Source organism: Exophiala oligosperma, assembly GCF_000835515.1.
Source record: "Exophiala oligosperma strain CBS 72588 unplaced genomic scaffold supercont1.4, whole genome shotgun sequence".
NCBI classification, from domain to species: Eukaryota; Fungi; Ascomycota; class Eurotiomycetes; order Chaetothyriales; family Herpotrichiellaceae; genus Exophiala; species Exophiala oligosperma.
In genome coordinates, this window is record NW_015622821.1 from 250,285 (window position 1) to 268,126 (window position 17,842).

At 49.8% G+C, this 17,842-nt stretch overlaps 5 protein-coding genes across 5 annotated transcripts; 2 read left to right on the top strand and 3 right to left on the bottom strand.

Moving 5' to 3' along the window:
- The first annotated feature begins 887 nt into the window (after positions 1 to 887).
- On the top strand, positions 888 to 2,471 carry PV06_04242 (uncharacterized protein). The gene has a single exon (XM_016405107.1). It carries the CDS (start codon positions 1,231 to 1,233, stop codon positions 2,302 to 2,304), a length of 1,074 nt encoding a protein of 357 aa, XP_016263313.1. The 5' UTR covers positions 888 to 1,230; the 3' UTR covers positions 2,305 to 2,471.
- PV06_04243 (uncharacterized protein) lies at positions 2,357 to 4,213 on the bottom strand (the record flags this gene model as incomplete). The annotated part of the gene is made up of 1 exon (XM_016405108.1): positions 2,357 to 4,213. The coding sequence occupies one exon, from the start codon at positions 4,211 to 4,213 to the stop codon at positions 2,882 to 2,884; it is 1,332 nt and encodes a 443-aa protein (XP_016263314.1). The 3' UTR covers positions 2,357 to 2,881.
- A 175-nt stretch (positions 4,214 to 4,388) lies between these two features.
- PV06_04244 (uncharacterized protein) lies at positions 4,389 to 6,273 on the bottom strand. Its single transcript, XM_016405109.1, has 7 exons — positions 5,837 to 6,273; positions 5,630 to 5,784; positions 5,381 to 5,574; positions 5,221 to 5,328; positions 4,964 to 5,173; positions 4,811 to 4,907; positions 4,389 to 4,759 (listed from the first exon to the last, which is right to left on the bottom strand). The coding sequence occupies exons 1-7, from the start codon at positions 5,987 to 5,989 to the stop codon at positions 4,453 to 4,455; spliced, it is 1,224 nt and encodes a 407-aa protein (XP_016263315.1). The 5' UTR covers positions 5,990 to 6,273; the 3' UTR covers positions 4,389 to 4,452.
- Positions 6,274 to 6,438: 165 nt separating this feature from the next.
- PV06_04245 (uncharacterized protein) lies at positions 6,439 to 7,747 on the top strand. Its single transcript, XM_016405110.1, has 5 exons — positions 6,439 to 6,542; positions 6,607 to 7,003; positions 7,067 to 7,287; positions 7,349 to 7,453; positions 7,508 to 7,747. The coding sequence occupies exons 1-5, from the start codon at positions 6,496 to 6,498 to the stop codon at positions 7,689 to 7,691; spliced, it is 954 nt and encodes a 317-aa protein (XP_016263316.1). The 5' UTR covers positions 6,439 to 6,495; the 3' UTR covers positions 7,692 to 7,747.
- A 50-nt stretch (positions 7,748 to 7,797) lies between these two features.
- Positions 7,798 to 11,581, bottom strand: PV06_04246 (uncharacterized protein; the record flags this gene model as incomplete). Its single annotated transcript, XM_016405111.1, has 7 exons — positions 7,798 to 8,055; positions 8,132 to 8,607; positions 8,676 to 8,759; positions 8,927 to 9,144; positions 9,588 to 9,854; positions 9,970 to 10,317; positions 10,395 to 11,581. The coding sequence occupies 7 exons, from the start codon at positions 11,579 to 11,581 to the stop codon at positions 7,798 to 7,800; spliced, it is 2,838 nt and encodes a 945-aa protein (XP_016263317.1).
- Between the last annotated feature and the right edge of the window lie 6,261 nt (positions 11,582 to 17,842).

Consider the following 17,842-nt stretch of genomic DNA (forward strand, 5'->3'; position numbering starts at 1 on the left):
GAGGCTAGTTGTTTCTGCCGGACAAAGGAAAGTACCAAAAGAAATAAAAAAGGAAAAAAGACATTTTTTGTTACACAGAGGGCAGAAGCTCGGGGAGCAAAAGAGGGCTTTTGTATTGTACAGTGTGCATGATAATTCGAAAAGAATTTGCCGTGATATTTTCAATGTTCCCTGCATGTCTGCAGTAGGTGTTCGAAATTCGATGTTGGGCAACGCAGTTGACACTACGAGCTATGGACAGTGCTGAGGACTGAATCGCTGCTACTGAGATTACTTTATCTGTCCATCGGTATTGCGAGGTGGATGCAATGTCCATGATCGATGCGTCCAGGTACTTGCTTTACATCTTCCCACCTTTTTCCATCTCAAACAGTACGGAGTTGTGGGAATATCTCCTAGTCTCCGAGGGTGTAAATCCTGATCAGTCAACTTGATGATACGGCGATCGCGTTACTGTGCTTGATACTCCACAAACCCTTCATCCTTACCGATGAAATCCGCAAAACCTGCGGACTCATTAGATAAGCGAGGTAGAGGGGTATCTTCTGGCTCTCTCGTACAACATGACATGGAACAACAGCATGACATGGAACAACAGCATGACATGGAACAACAGCATGACATGGAACAACAGCATGACATGGAACAACAGCATGACATGGAACGTGAACCCAAAAACTTGTCATTGCCCCATCATTACCGTTGCCATTGCGGATTCTTCGAGAGAAAAAAAAGATCTAGCAGATCATGGAAGGGGAAAGAAAACAAAGAATGAATCCGTACCAAAAAGTCTGTTAATTGGAGGTTCGGATATGTTCCATTTTGAGAAGTTCCTCCTTTTAAAACTGAGTAACTCGTCCGTGCCCTTCGTACGTACGAGTAGATTATGGTACTCCTCTGTATATCACAGCTAGAACCATTGGCGATACCTAGGTACTAACTCGGCATATTCGATTGATCCCCCTGAAGTTCTGTCATAGCTTACAAATTGTTCTTTTATTCGTCTATTACAGTATTCTCTACTATCTCCACACTGTATATTTTGATAAAGGTACTCGATTCTAAGGTGGCAAGCATTGGAACGACACATCATACATATATTCGTCTACCTTGCCCCTACCGACCTTAACCTCGGTTCTCCCCCTTTACTTCAAACCATCCCTGCCGTTCCTTCCTTCCACACTGCTACGATACACCCTCACGAATACCAAACTTCACATCTCGACAGTCATGCCCACCAAGAACCTAGCATTCATCTTCACGAAACCACCCACGGGGGTCCCCGTACCCGGTGAACACGTCACGGTCAAGGATGTAGGGTTCGACCTGGACGCCCCGGCTCCGGAAAACGGGATGGTCCTTGAGACTCTCTATGTCTCCTTGGACCCTTACCTCCGTGGACTCTTGCGCGACCCCAGCATCAAATCCTACATGCCACCGGTACCATTGGGTTCACCCATCTCTTCACAGTCGTTGAGTCGGGTCGTCAAGTCCAACCTGTCCGACTTCAAGGCGGGAGACGTGGTGCGTCACTTTCTCCCGATCCAAGAATACAACACCTACGTCGCCCCGGCGGATCTCAAAGGCGCGAGACTCCCCATGAGGATCGACCCGGCCCTGGGGGTCAAGGACATTCGTCACTACCTGGGAGCCTTGGGCATGCCCGGCCTCACCGCCTACAGTTCCTTGTATGAGATCGGCAGGCCCCAAAAGGGTGAGACCATCGTGGTCAGTTCGGCAGCCGGGGCCGTCGGTCAGTTGGTCGGTCAACTGGCCAAACACGAAGGTCTCACCGTCTTTGGTTCCGTGGGTACCGACGACAAACTGGCCTACATCATCGACGACCTCAAGTTCGACGGCGGTTGGAATTACAAGAAGGAACCCTCCACCTTGAAAGTCATCCACCGGCTCACCGGCGGCGACGACAATGGAATCGACATCTTTTATGACAACGTCGGTGGCGAACAACTCGAAGGTGCATTCGACGCTCTCAACTGGCACGGTCGGATCGTCGAGTGCGGTCAGATCAGTCAGTACAACCTACCACCCGCGGATCGATACCCGATCAGAAACACCTTCAACATCGTAGTCAAGCGTTTGCAAGTTGAAGGTTTCTTGGTCGGAGACGAAAGGTTCGGTCCCAAATGGGCCAAAGAACACCTCACAAAAGTCAGTCAGTGGTTGAACGACGGTACTTTTGTGGCAAAGATTCACGAGACGATCGGCATGGAAAATGCCGGAGAGGCGTTTGTTGGAATGTTGAAAGGTGACAATTTCGGAAAGGCCGTGCTCAAAGTGAAATAAGAACCAACAAGGAAACAAAGGGGCATTTGCTATGCTATGATGTGATGTGATGTGATTCTTATTTTGAGAGCTTGGCCAATTTTCTGGTACATATATATATACATATATATACACACACACATACTGGTGATTATGAGAAATGATGATTACTTGGAATTGAATTGGGAGATATTGATCGCTCATTGAATATTCATGTTCATCATAATGTTGTCGGTATCCCCTTTATCCTATCCCTCTACTCGTAGTCTTTTTTCTCGTTTCATTCCATAAGGGAGTTGTATTTTGCCATGACCATTCAATTTCATTGGGTCAATCCTCCTCTCGGCCCTGTTCGCATCGATGATGCTGTCTTTGGCCTAGTGCTGTGGTGACGAGAATGTTTCTTCTCGTTGCCGTCTGATCAAAGGACTCTTTGTGGCGGTCTTGAATGTCACTGATCTTTGTACCTCGGCGGGCTATTGACATGGTGATTCCGAAGTATCATTGTCCGAATGAGCGAGGCAAACAACCCAAACTCAAGGGCAATGTGTACGATAAACCCGGTCTTGGATAATACACAACAAGGTAGGTGACCTCCTCAACTCGGACGAATCCGGTGATTCTCTCTTTGATGCCCCAACACGAACCTACGGGAAAACCATTCGGGCACAGCAGAAGTGGTAGTGGTAGTGACAGCAGAAGTACCCGCGGTCCCGGCGGTACTAGAAGTGGCAGGATGATGATGATGATGATGATGATGACCACCTCGCCGTTGATGATGATGCTCTCGTCGCTGCCGTTCTCGAGGAGCAAAAAGCGACGTCGGTGGAGGTGGAGGTGGAGAAGTAGGACGACGATGACGACGATTCGGTGCGGTCTCGTTGATTTCCTGATCCGATTCGACCTCGACCGGGACCGGATATTGGACGGCCCGATCCCAATCACTGAGGTGTTCGTAGGGACTTCTCAACCAAGACTCGAGCTCGTGAAGGAACAATCGGGCATTCTCTCTCCCGAAGAAATCTTTCAGTAACTCCTCGGCTTGTCCGGAGCTCCCTTTCAAATCGATCGATCTCAAAATGGCAACGACGTACTCGAGCAAAAAGTCGGCATTGTTTGCTCGTCGGTCTGCCGTCACTGGATTCCTGCTACCACCACCACCATTGACGACGGAGGAAGAGGGAGTAGAAGTGACATTGTCGTTTGCATTCAAAAAGTCAAACACCCCCAATTCACGACGGATCCACTTGCGTGCTCGGGACTGTAGTTGTTGATCGTTTGAGAACGATTCCGGGGTGAGGTTTCGGTAACGAGATATGCGGTTGGTCCCGACGTGCAACGAGTACAGTCCTTGCCGGTAGACTTGTCTTCGGAAATCGACTATGGTGGTGGCCGTATCGTTCGTCGATCCACGGTGATTGTTTCGCGATGGCCTTGCCGGCTGTCTCCCAGGTCTGTGCCTCGTTGTGCTCGGACGGGGCGCCGTTCCCAATCTCGGATCGAATGTCGTCGAGGTCCCATGTCGTCGCCCGCGAGAGGCCAGCGACGCGGGCTCGGTAGCAGCGGGAGGCTCGGGAAGATGAAAGATCCGAGTTCCCAGTTTGTTTCCCTCGCTCACACCACCGAACCTGATGGAGGTCACGTGCCGTTTGCACAGTGGACAGACTTGCTGACGTTGGAGCCATGCCCCCAAACAGTGAAAGTCGAACTGATCGTGTCGACACGGACAGGCTATGGCTTTCTCAGTTATGGTGTCGAGGCAAATGACGCACGTGTCGGGCGTCGCGACGGCCAATGGTTCCAGAACAGCGGAGGGCGCAGATGGGCCTGGGGCCTGCTGCGCAACAGTCGTTGGTAGATCATCCTTTTCGTCGGGCTTTTCTGCCATCAAGTGGTGTAGAGGAACGCCATTTGGACGGACACGCAACATGGTGGCGGGTTGATGACCAAGTGACAAAAACTTGCACTTCAAAGGGGAATGTGGTCCGCCGTAATTTGGGTTGAAATGACGTGTCAGACGAAGCCCGTTCCCTTTGAGGGTTTCTGACCGGGGAGCAAGACTATTACATATTAAATTCTTTTCCACAGTAAGATATAAACTCGAGACTACGGAGTATGTCAAGCATATACGCATAAGCTGTTTCAATCATCGTCGTCGTCATCAACACATCACATCGGTGGCATTTGACTGGCAACGACAGCACCTTCAGCTGCCAGAGTTGCATAATAAAGTTGTGTCTCAGCACAAATCACCATACGACCTTTACCTGCAAAGTTGAAGTTTGCGGAAGTTGTACCAAGGAAAATCTTGCCCAGCAATGTGCCAGAGGGATTCCAGACTTGCACACCATCATTCAGACCGGCGTACACATTACCATTGGTGTCGCAGTGGATGCCATCTGGAACACCAGGTGTAGCATAAGTGAATAACTTGCGATTGCTGAAAGTACCGTCTTCTTCGACGGTGAATCGGTAACTTTGAATCTTGTCAACAATTTGTTACCCAAAAGATTAGAGATATTCTTACATTGAGGCTGGAGCAGTCATATTATAACCATAGAATGAGTACTGTGCTCCAGTATCTGTCACGTAGGCATATGAGCCGTTGGGAGAAAACGTGATCCCTATTTGGCACTGGGTCAATTCCATGTAGAATGCCTCAAGAGATTTAGAACAGTACCATTAGGTAAATCGAAGCCATCAGCAACGACAGTAACTGCACCAGTCGTCGGAGTGAAACGGTACACCTGATTGGGCAGAGCAGGAGGAGGTCGGAAGTCTTGGAGATAACCATACAATGTGTCGGTGAAATATACGTCTCCATTACGAGGATTGATCGATACATCATTTAGAGAGTTGAACTGGCGACCGAAGTAGTTGTTTACCAGTACTACCATGCTTGAGTAAGGTGAGGAGGTACGGATATGTTGAGCTTACCAGTCGTGTTGTATGGTGGCTGAGGATTGACCACGTAGAGCGACGGCGCAGTGTTATTTCCCTGTCCTTCGCCGGTGAAGAGTAGCTGACCCCGATAGTTGGTCCCGCCTGGAACGAATTATTTAGAACCTCGCTTTCTCTCCGCCTTGACTGTACGTACCATTGGCATTGACCACGGTAGGGTTGGCATTGACCGTCGTGACATTCACATGGCCACTTGCATTGCGCTGAGTCGAATATTGAGCAGCCTGGGACAATGAGATCTTCTGGATGATGTTCGACTTGTTGAGGCCGGTTCCAGAAGCTGTCGCTCCAGCGTTTTGGACGAAGAACATTTCATCTGTTGGCGGGTACCTGGGTTCATATGAGTGAGAAGTCTTTACAAGGTCATCCACAAGCGACGACGCACCAAACAACGGCCTCGTGGTAGAGGGGATTGATGCCTTGGCTAGCGATGACTGTCAGGGTCGGGTTGTCACCAATGATGTCGTAAAATGCATCATCGTAAACATGAAATGGTTTGGAGGTAGCTTCATCTTCCGAGATGCCTGGAGGCAAAAAGATCTATGCTCGGTGAGTATGAAATTGGTCTCAACTCCGGGTCAGAGTCAGTTACTGTTGTCAGATTCGACTTGGAAGGCGGTGGCACCGTCTTCAAAGCACTGAAAGACTTTGGATCGATAACCAGAGCTTGATTAGGGACAGATGCATTTTGGGCAGAGACCACAAAAGCCAACAAGGTCAGCCAAAGCAATGCCAGCAACATCATCTTGAAGCTGTGCAGGTGAGAGTTTCAGTCACTTGACAATTCGAGTGGAGAACAGGAAAAGGCTCAGGTGCGAGTATAAGAGCTTTTCTCTTGTCCAGCATCTCCCCCAGATTCTCTCCGCATCTTGGAGGACGAAGGAAGAGGAGGAGGAGGAGGAGGAGACAGAATGAGGTCATTCATTTTCATGCAATGATCCAGGTCAGGAACACAAACTCTGTACATAGGTTGTCCTCGTCTGATTCGTGGCTTTTGTCCGCCACTTTCGTCGAGATGAGAGATGTAAGAGGTCGAAGTGACCAGGGTTCATGTTACTGAGAGACGACAATCACATTCATTGAGGTCAGAGAAAGACGGTCTGGGGTGCCAAGTAAGGCTTAGTCAGCACTGTATGGGGTTGTGGTTTCCTTTGCCTCTTCCCTCCTTCCTTCCTTCATCCTCGTATCCTTGCACAACACGTTGACGATCATGTTATTCTAGATGCGAGTGTCATAACCTCATCACATATCATGAAGCTGGTGGGGGTGGGCGCCTGCTACATGGACACCATCTTGAGGTTGGTTCTTCTCTAAATCCCTAAATCGTCGACATTGCGCGAACCTGAAGCCCAACCCAAACAGTGTGCCATATTACCCAGCCGAGGATGAGAAACTCCGAGCCACAAACATCCATCGACGCCGTGGGGGTAATGTACCAAATACGCTGGAAGTCTTGCAACAGCTCGTCAGGATCAGCGATGAGCACGAACCTCAGCTATACCTCTGCTCCGTCATGCCAGCATCCTCCGCGGTCGCATCTCGCGAGATAAAGGCCTCTTTCGGTCCTAACGTAGATCTGTCCCGTTGTTTATACCGTGATGACCATTCAGAGCCGGCTTCCAGCTATATCATCAAGAGTTCTTCAGCTGACGGCCGGACAATTGTGAATTACAACGACTTGCCAGAAATGACAAGTGATGAATTTGTGGCTATATCAGACTCTTTCGACAATGAAACACCAACCTGGTATCATTTTGAAGTGCGTTTGAAATCTACTACCCCCTCCCTTCGCTTTGATTTCGGGCTAACACAGTCTTTCAAGGGTCGTATCCCAGACGTCACACTTGAGTGTATTCGACATTTACGCCGAAAGCATCCCAACGTGAAAGTCAGTGTCGAGGTCGAAAAGCCAGGCCGTTCTGGTCTCGAGTCTCTAGCTGCTGAGGCTGACGTCGTCTTCTACTCCAAGAGTTGGTCTCGCGAACGGGGTTGTTCTGACGCCACCGCGTGTGTGCTGGAGCAGGCCATGATAGCTAGAAAGGCGTATGCCCTCACAAAATTCCTTGATAGTTATCCCGAAACTAGCTGACAACAAATTCTCAAGCTCTCATTTGTTTTGCACATGGGGAGAAGAAGGCGCCACTGTACTCGACGTCCGGAATCAAAAGATATACAATCGATCAGCCGCCCCGATAATGCCTATTACAGAGTATGTTCAATCGCTAGTCGTTTATGAATTTATGAGCTGAGACGAAGGAAAAAGCACTATCGGAGCCGGCGATACATTCGTTGCTGGAGTCTTGTACGGGATGATTTGGCGAGACAATGATTGGGATGTGTTACAAATTCTCGACTTTGCAAACAACCTTGCAGGACGTAAAATTCGCCAGGAAGGCTTTCAAGGGTTGGCCGAGGAGATGCGTCTCTGTGGTTATATGCCAGCTTAAATTCAGAACGTGGGCAGATGCTAAGGCAACAAGAGATTTCGATTACGAGTATGAACCCACCCTCAGAAAGGTGTGAAGCGTCTCTGTTCGAGATACCAAAATGATTTTAGCTCTTCAGTCGTTCAGCCTCTATCCTCACCATTTCTGCAACTGTGTCCTGCAATGATGGCGCCGAAGGTTTCCAGCCAAGTAATACCTTTGCCTTCTCCGACTTGTACACGGCATTGGTACCCCAGAAGATGGCACCTCCTGGCATGGCGGCGTCCGCCTCATCGACGTCGATCGTACTGTTTATTGTCGGGGATGTGATGAGACCCTGTGAGTGAGCTTCAGTGGCCACAGATTCGCACAAGTCTCCAAAGGCCTAGACAATACCTATCCTCAGCGACTCAGCGCATAGCAGCGGCACACGCCTTTCTTTGAAAGGGTTAAGGACTCACCATGTCTCCATTACTAGGAAGATGGACACCATTCTCGCCCCAGACGTCCAATTCTGTGTCACTCGTACGGTCACCGTGCATAGTCGTCCTGGCCAGCGTTGCAAACAATTCACCCAGATCTTTAATGTGGATGTTACTCCATACATTCAAGCCTCTTCTCAATTTGAACCCGCCACCATCAAGGATAGTCTTTCTTGCAATTTCGGGCGCTTGGATGCTTCGCTTGTTGCCTGGTCCCGAACCAGTACCGTAGATCAATGGCCCGACAACTAGAGCTGTTCGGACATTTGTAGATACAGATTGGGAGATGATGTAGTTATCCATTTCCCGCAAAGGGTTGGCGTGGATAACTTCGATTATGTCACGTTGACCACGGCCCAAGTCACCCCAGATCGTGGTGGGAGGTTCGCCGTACCTGTCGGAGTCTACCTCGGATTTCACAAAGAGTGAAGCTCCCGACATTTGTATATACGTCGCTGTGATCGCACCATCGGGAAGGTCAGTCATCAATTTTCAGTTTTTTTGTTTCTTGAATAAGACATACGTTTTGAACCGGTGGTACGTGATCTCCAAGTCAATCCTTTAACGATGGCGTGGGCGGCACCCATGTGTTTTGTATCGGCTAGTTCTGTGGATAATCAGAAAAGAGTCACATTGGTACAGATCCCCATTGAGTCAGGTCACTCGGTACTCGAAGTGTACGACATTCCGCAGTTCATCGATGAGTACTACTGCTCAAAAAGCGAAATATGTAGTACTGTACTCGGCAAGGGAAAAGAAAAGAGAAAATCTCACGAAGAACGAGGTCTGATTTCCGACATTCCTCCTCAATCGTCTCGACGTCGTCAAGGTCACCGATGACAACCTCGACGACATGGTCCGGGTAGGCATCTTGTACAATCTTGCCCTTTTCAGCGCGTCGGACGAGACATGTGATTGAAACGTGTGAGGACGGAGTGGACGACGCTATGGCGTGGAGAGCCTGACCACCGACATAACCTGTCGCTCCGGTTCTAAACAGTATGCTGGTCAGTTGATGGTACGCGAGAGCATAGGAAATGACGGCGAGCTGGGTTGAAATGCTACTAGTAGTGAAGCATGGACGTCGAATACGTACAAAAAGATGTGGACTTTATTGTCCAAACTCGGACCGGAGAACCAGGTACTCAAAAATGGTACCTGAAGAGTACGACACAATAAAGAGAGTATGTACATGTCGAGGATCTCACTCACGGCGTGCTCTTTAAAGTGAATAGTGAGCAGGTAATTGATTGTAAATCAAATAGATCATGACACTTTACCGGGTAGAAGGCGACACGAAGAGTATCTGCGCTGTTCTCCGGAGCCACGATAAGACAGCAAAAATCCCCCCTGTTCTCGTCAACGGAACCGAACATTTCATAGACTTTTAAAGTCATGTCGTTCTTTCTATTTCGTCGTCGCAATCTGTAACAACTTTTCGAAATTCGGGGTTCCCAATCCAGTCACCGCATCCCACCCGGATGTGGCATTCCATCCCGCACCAGGTACTTCCGGGGCGTCCAAACCAGACCCCAACGCGACGTCGAAACAGCCCTGAGACCCTCCCTTGGTGATGTCGGTCAGAGCCTTGCGGCCGTCGCCGTAAAGCCACGGGTTGAGGAACCCAAGAGGTTTCATGCCCTTTGATAGCCTCGCCGAATTGATGTTGGCAATAATGGCAGCCCACACTGGTGTAGCGAAACTGTTTGAGCCAGGCACACAAGAAGAGTCAGTCAAAAACCAGGACACATTGGGGTCTAAGATAGATATCAAGCCCGGGGTGGGTGGGTAGCAAAAATGGGTCACCGAGTACTAACCTTGTCCCACCATCTGCCAATTCCTTTCCCATATGAAACATTGGATAGGTGGTTTGAGCTTGCGCCGAAATGTCCGGAATGCCTCGTCCAGTGCGATTGTAGAGACCCTTGAACCTATCTTTGACGGTCTTGTCGAGATAATTCTCGACTTGTTCGGCTTGATAGTCTGGTCGAGCAAAAATGTCCGAAAAGCCACCTCCAGACAACCACGTCGCGATCTCTGGCTCTACCTGCTCCGTACCACCCACCGCGGTGATCCAAGGGCACGAAGAAGGGAATTGAGGTTGGAATCGGGTCGTGTTTTTGCCGTCGTTGGTCATGCATCCGTCACCTGGACCACCGTCGCCACTAGAGAAAAATATCGTCAATACTGGCGCAAAGCAACGCAGGTGCTAGAGAGCGACAAGGATCCCAGAACCTCTTACCTAGCTACAAGAACAGAAGTACCTCGAGCACCAAGCTTTGCAAACAACTGACACACACTCTTCATGTAGGAAACAGGGTGACTCTGTTCGTCTGCCGCGTAGGAAATACTGAGAACCGTGGGGAGATGCTCGTCGGTCAAGTTGAGCAGGAATTGTAGATGTTCCAAGAATGGTTCCTGCACGTCGATCGACTCCGAGTTGTGAGGCTGTTGCAGGTCGGGTATGAGAGGACCGAGACCGCCCGTCTTGTAAAATGTCGCTGGGATCCCGGGTGAGAGACTTGTACCGTACTGGACGTCCAGGTTGGCCTCTTTGGCCCAATCCACGACTCCGGATTCATTGTTTACTCCACCGTTGGACGTCACCACTTTGAAGGTCGTGTCGTTCTCCTTGGGGGCCCACTTGTTCAGGAATAGCTGGAGGTCACTGTGGACGGCTTGCTGGTAGTTGAATCCGGAGATGCCCAACTTGACTCCCGAGCTGGAGTTGGCTCTGAAGTTTCCAATCTTGTAGAGAGCCCGGATGCAGTCCGGAGGTGTGGTCGTGTTGCAGTACGTCACATTGAGTTTGGTGGGGGAACCATACACCTCGAATGGAGGACCCGGCGCTCGGGTCGATTGTTGAGGCTGAAGACGGCTGAAGTGAGTCGTAGGTTGAATCATTTGGATGTGTCGGTGGAGATGGGCCGGTACCGAGTACTGGAGCGTCCGTATGACCGGTACTACTTCGTCCGTGACATGGTGGTGGTAGTAATGAAACTGGGTGTCGAGTAGGACTTCTGCCCGTTCAACCGTCGTCACCACATTGATCCATTCCCCGTTGTCTTGAATATTTGCCTGTGGAATGCCAGAGTCGTACAGCCAGGTCATGATGGCATCCGACACGTCAGCGTCGGGTCGGAGAAGCGCAGCCAACTGTTCCGAGTTGTAATGCTGGCCATACTTGTCGTGTCCGGGAGTCGAAATCTGGAGGAGGTGTTGTTCCAGTAGTGCTTGTTTTTCTTCCTGACGAACGGCAATGTGAAACTTGACCAACTGAGGGGCCGGTGCTAGATCTCCTTGATACCAACCTCTGGGAACACCATTGAGCTCCTCAAAGACTTCCAGGTTAGTAGTAGAAGGGGCCGCATATGCGGTACCTCTTGAGAGCACGGTCCATACTGTAAATAATGGGGAGAACAACAACATGATGGATAAATTCCCTTGTAGTAGTGAGTGGGTGACCAGATCACGATTTGATCATGCGCAGTCAGTCAGTCTCTCTTCCCAGTCTGCGCTGAGATAGATTGTGAAGCATACTTAAGTATTATATGGATCCTTGTTGTCCCTCCACACGGTGCCTGCTGGAGGGCGGAAAGGTGGACTCCATATTGGGGGCCATTATCTGATGCCTGGTCGAGCTGTGGAGACGGATGAATACATGCGCCGTTAAGAACGAGCGAGAGGGCCTTGCACAGTCCGCTCCACAAAAGATCAGGGAGTCGGTAATGCGTGATCCAGAACATGTAGATTGGGAGCCCTTCGATATCTGTTTCACTCTCTCATAGAGAACTCTCAACAAGGGAGAATCGAACAACGAACTCGCCCTGAAGTGTATAGGAGGTTAAAGAGAAAGATGTATATTCCAGCGACCAGCAAATCGGTCATCGGCCAAGGGAAAAACGCTGTAGGCTGTAGCTCTCAATGACGTCTCAATCAGATTACCAACCGGATGACAGAGCCTTGCAATAATGGGAAATCTGCCTCGCACAAGACATATGAGATGCATAGAAGTGCATCTTCCGATCCTGGGAGAAGGAATTGATTGTTGCCTAGTTGTAGATGTCGATGGGATTGTGGAGTGCGAGACCAACAAAGAACAATTTATGGTCACCACCCCTGGCAAGGCTTGAATGTGCCGATGTGGATACCTTCAAGTCTGTAGTCCAGAGTTGACCTGTTGCTATTTCTGTCTACCATTGTACTTGTACGAGTACGCATTGATGGATTGACCAGTTGAATTGATTGAAAAGACCAAAAGGCCTTCACTTACTCGATTTTCATGCCCCTTCCAGTCCGTGCCCAGACCCGAAGCAGCGAAGATCCTCTGGTATGGTTTCAACCTCTTTCCACGTCCACGGGCGTATTCGGTCGAATTGAAAAACATGAAGGCGTTAAACCCGAGATTTCTCAGGTCACGCGCATAATCATGTCAGTTATTAATGTCGAAATTGCTTACCATCAATAGTTAGTACGGAGCATTCATACTGTGAATCCCTCAAGGACCACAGCCTTGGTTGCATAATAAATGATCGCACTGCTCTTAAGCTCAACACACTCACACAGACGGTGCTACTTTTAAGACGACCCGCTCACGGCTCACTCTCTTCTCACTCTTCTTCTCACTCTTTTGCCCATGCTCTTACACAATTTTATAGTAATTCAATTTTTACTACCGAGGGCTTCTTACGGCGATGTTGCAAGAGCCATGACTTGACACTTGGCACGCCCGCGCTGTAACCATTTCAAACCAGTGGTAAGAGTGCGGACGTCGTGGCGTTCACCCAATCCTCGTCTCCGAAACACGGCATGTCATGAGCGATTGACAGCTGAATCAAATCTTCTAGTCATCTGAAAAAGAAATGGCGAAAGAACATGAGACTTCATGCGTATCGTACTGATTGTGTGTTGGATAATGTGACTTTACCGCCCAACATGATTCGTAGCCAGTTTTCTGTGGCTCTGCAGACTTATTCTACCCGATCAAGGTCTAGTAGAAACTTCCGACCACCAGCGGATCGATGAAAATAAGAAAACCCGAGAGTCTGAATGATAACAGGATCTCCGAATCTATGCAATTCTCGCCGTTTTCCAAGCGCAGAGCCTTGGTGACAGCTCTCTTTTGAGAGAAGTGTAATAAGTCCAGCCCTCACAGTCGACGTTGATGTGCCCCACCGTCAGCATTTGATGACAGCAACCGTGTTAAGACGATGCGGCCTCGGCTCTGGGCCACCTCCAAAGCCCATGTAACTCGTAAGTGCTCAAACAAAATGCTTCATTAAGTCACACCGGGCCAAGAGCTGGTGGTATACAAGACAGGCGAAAACCTTGATTCTTTGTGATCTCTTTCGAAGTGATTGCTCTGATTAACTCTTGGCCCACGGTCAAACATCCGCAATGGGTTCTACAGCACAAGGTCCGAGACCATCAGAGATGTCGAATAACACGACGGCCGCAAAACAACATCTTCGCGAGGAGGGGTGGTGTATCATACCGGAGGTCTTGACGAAGGAGCAAACACAAGAGGTTTTGGCTTGCCTGTGGAAAGCCAAAGAAGCAAGCGAGAGACAAGGAGATCCGACCCGGCTCGACTTCTTGGATCCCAACGCCAGCAACGTGCGTGTCTTCTACCTCATGCAACTAGACAAAGTCTTTAGAGAACTCATCCAAAACCCCACGGCCATAGAGATGGTTAAGTCGGTTCTTGGACCCGACTTCCTCATTTCCAACTTCACAGCCAATATTGCAAGGCCGGGGTCGAAGTCCATGGGTCTTCATTCCGATATGTCGTTGGTTGTACCCGACCCATGGAAAGAAGTCTGGGCTCTTAACGTTATTTGGTGCTTGACTGATGTATACTTCGAAAACGGGGCAACTTTATACATTCCAGGAAGTAACAAGTGGGAATCCCAGTCGGAGGTACCCCGGAATGCTAAACAGCTACTCAAGCCATTCGAAGCAAAAGCAGGCTCAATCGTAGTGATGGATGGCAGGGTGTGGCACACGAGTGGTGAGAACATTTCCCAGGAAGATCGCGCCTTGCTCTTTGGATACTATACTGCGCCATTCCTGCGTCAGCAGGTGAACTGGAGCGAAAAACTGGACGCCGAAACGAAACAGAGTCTCTCTCCCGAGATGAAGGAGTGGCTCGGGTTGAGTATCAATGCCAACCTTGGAAGGGCATTGAATCTCAAATACTTGGACGACCAGTTTGCAGAGGATAATAACTAGCAAAATGACGATATTTCCATTGAACTACGTCCAGCGTTGAGGAACATCTAGATTTCCTAGCACTTTGCACCGACAGCCACTGCTACTGCCAACTAGTTCGCCTAGTTCACTATGATCCCTGATATCCTGTACGATGGAGACGATGATATGATGGTCTCATCTACCTAAACAAATGCCTTGCGAATGTGAGCCGCGGATGCAATGTTCTTGACAGCCTCAGCCTGATTCTCCCACAACTAATCGGGCTCTGTAAGATGCCGAGATACCTTAGTAAACCAGTTTGAAGAACAGAGACGTTGATAGGGCTTACCTTAAGACCCCATATACTTGAGAAAGTTGGGGCCGCCCGTGTGGGCGTTCCATCCACCGTCTGCAACAATGGCTATTTTCAACATTCTTAGCTAGTGTCACTCAAGGGGCAAGCCCGATGGCTCGGGCTGTTGAAGACACGTCAAGGAATTCCGGATCTGCTTACTCTGTCCAGTGATATAAGACGCATCATCTGAAGCCAGAAAGAGGACAGCCTGGCCGACTTCTTTAGGGTCGGCGCCTCTGTGAATGGGTATACTGTCCAGAAGGACTTGGTGAACAGTTTCATCATCTCTGAACGGAGCCGTCATTGGCGTGATCATGTATCCTGGGCACACACAATTGGCGCGTATGCCCTCCCGTGCGTGATCCAGAGCCATGACTCGAGTCAGATTGATCAGACCAGCCTTAGCCGCACTGTACGAGCACAGCCCAAAGTCGCCAGCAAGACCGGCGGTGCTGGCGGTACTGACAATGGCACCGTGGCCCTGTTTCTGCATTTGAGGTATCACCACTCTAGCCAAGAAGAACAGTCCACATAGGTTGGTGCGGATAACATCTTGGAATAGAGCCACGTCATGGTCCACTACCGTCGACACTTTAGCCAGTCGAGCTCCGTTGTGGAAAAGGACATCAAGCCTGCCGAATTGCTGGATACATTTGGCGACAGCCTCCTCACAATCCTTGGGATTCGAAACATCACAGCGGTGGAAGAAGGCTTTGTCGGAACCCAATCGCTGTAGGATGTCGCGCTCAGCTATATCCGTCACAAAGACTGTCGCCCCCTCTTGAATAAAGAGCTTGCAAGTATCCTCCCCTAGCCCAGAGCTGCCTCCTGTAACGAAAACCACCTTTCCCTCGAATCGGTGCCGACTCATGGTTCGTGTAAGTGGTGTAGAGGGAAAGCAAGGGAGTGTTGCGTTCACAATCCGAAATGCTCCTTGAAGATCCCGAACAGACAATTTTGAATACGAATGATACCCAATGGGCAGGATATGTCTACAAATCTTTGATCGTACTTCAAGTGACGTACACTTTTGATTATCCCTTCTGCGGATCCCACATTAATAGTCACGAATTTCTTACGACAATATTGATCTTTTTAAGAGCGCGTGTAATATGGCTACCAAGCCTTGCAGAAGAAGAGGACGATCAGCAATCTCCTATAGAGAACGTCTTGACGGATACCCCTCTAAGATAAGAATCATGCTATATACCCTCAGCACGAAAAGATCCCGAAGCAGATCGGCACATTGTAGGAAGGCTGTGACTGTCACGAGTCTTCCCCTGCCCAAGGCAGTTGCTCAAGAAATGTGCATGAAATCTGGATTCACCTATGGAATGCTCCGTCCGCATTGCAAATTAACTGAGTAGGCACTACTTCGTCATCCGGGTCAAGTTTGTGCATACAAAATCTATATCTCCCTGTGAGCCCTCGAACCCTGGATGGACCTTTACAATTTGGAAGTAGCCTGCCTCTTCTTCGCACGGTCCTGATCTCTCAGGATACGACGCAGTATTTTCCCGCTGGGGGACTTGGGGATCACATCGATGAACTCTACACCGCCTCGAAGCTGTTTGTAATGAGCCTTCTCCTTTGCCACATACTGTTGAATGTTGGACACCAGGACATGGTCATGGTCTTTGGCAGAGGGCGACTTCACCACGAAGGCTTTGGGGACTTCACCCGCTCGATCGTCTTGTACTGGAATCACAGCACAGTCGGCGACAGCAGGGTGGTTAAGGAGACATGCTTCAAGCTCGGCGGGTGCAACCTGGTGGCCCTGTTGAACAGGTGTCAGCATTCTGCAGCTTACCGGGGGGATAAGATATCTTTCGGTCTGCGAACACTTACCTTGACCTTGATCAGTTCTTTGATGCGGTCGACAATCCATACGTGCTCGTTCCCGCTCGGTGCACGGCGGAAGACAACCTCATCTCCTGTACGCATATAACGGCCGTCGTTGAGCTCCACGAACGTCTCTTTTGTAGCGGCCTCATTCTTGAAGTATCCTAGCGTAATGGTTGGACTGCGGACGAGGAGCTCGCCCGGGCGGTCATATTCTGTGATTTCCTGGCCCTTAGGAGTCATCACGCGAGCTGTGTAACCGGGAAGGAGGCTCCCAGAGCTTCCAAAGTCAATATCGTCAGAGATTGAGCTGCAGACAACTGTACATGTCTCAGTGGTTCCATAGCCTTGACGGATCGCCCAAGAAGGATACACTTGCTTGAGAGCCTCAGCGGTCTCTTTCCCCAACGGCGCTGCTCCTGTAAAAATTGCCTTGACGCTTGACAAGTCATACTTCTCACAGCGATCCCTGCTCTTGACGAGAGAGATGATTATAGGAGGCACCAGATACAAGGTATTTATTTTATATCTCTGGATGCTCTCCAGGCAGTCTCCCAAATCAAACTTTGGGAGGATAATGACCGAGTCGCCACGATATGTACCGAGATGGCTGATGACTACCAGACCGTATATATGAGACTGTGGGAGGAGCCCCAGGACGATGTCTCGGTAATTCCGTCCACCGGTCGCCTCGCGCATCTTCGATTCATATGTAGTGATCTGGATGGTATTTGCGATCACGTTCCGATGAGAGATCATTACTCCCTTGGGCAAGCCACTGGTGCCACTGCTGTAGCAAAGGAATGCGGTCTGACGTGCACCCTGGCCCGGGATCCATCTGAGTTCTTCGAGCTCCGGGAGAGATTTGCCCTTCTCGATCAGTTGAGAGAGAGTCATGATATCTCGAGGATAGCTATCATTGTTGTCGCCTGGCATCTCGCACAAGAACACTCTGGCACGTTGGATGCCGGCTAGCTCTGCTGCCCTCAGGGCGACTTCGAGAAGAGGCAGGACGGTGAAGAGAGCCTGGGCGCCGGATGAACGGAGCTGATTGGCCAGCTCTTCAGCGTTGTAGACTGCATTTGCTGGGGTTGAAACACCATTGAGCCTCAAAATGGCCCAGTTGACTGCGGGAATGTCAATGGTGTTGAGAGCAAACACTCCCACCACTTTGTCGAACTCGGTTCCTTCATTCACGCCCCAGTCTAGCTCGTGTGCCAGAGCCCGAGCAAGGCGCGCGGTCCTTTCTTTCAGCCCCCTTGAGCTGATGCGGGTTCCAGTCAATCCATCCACGTATGGAT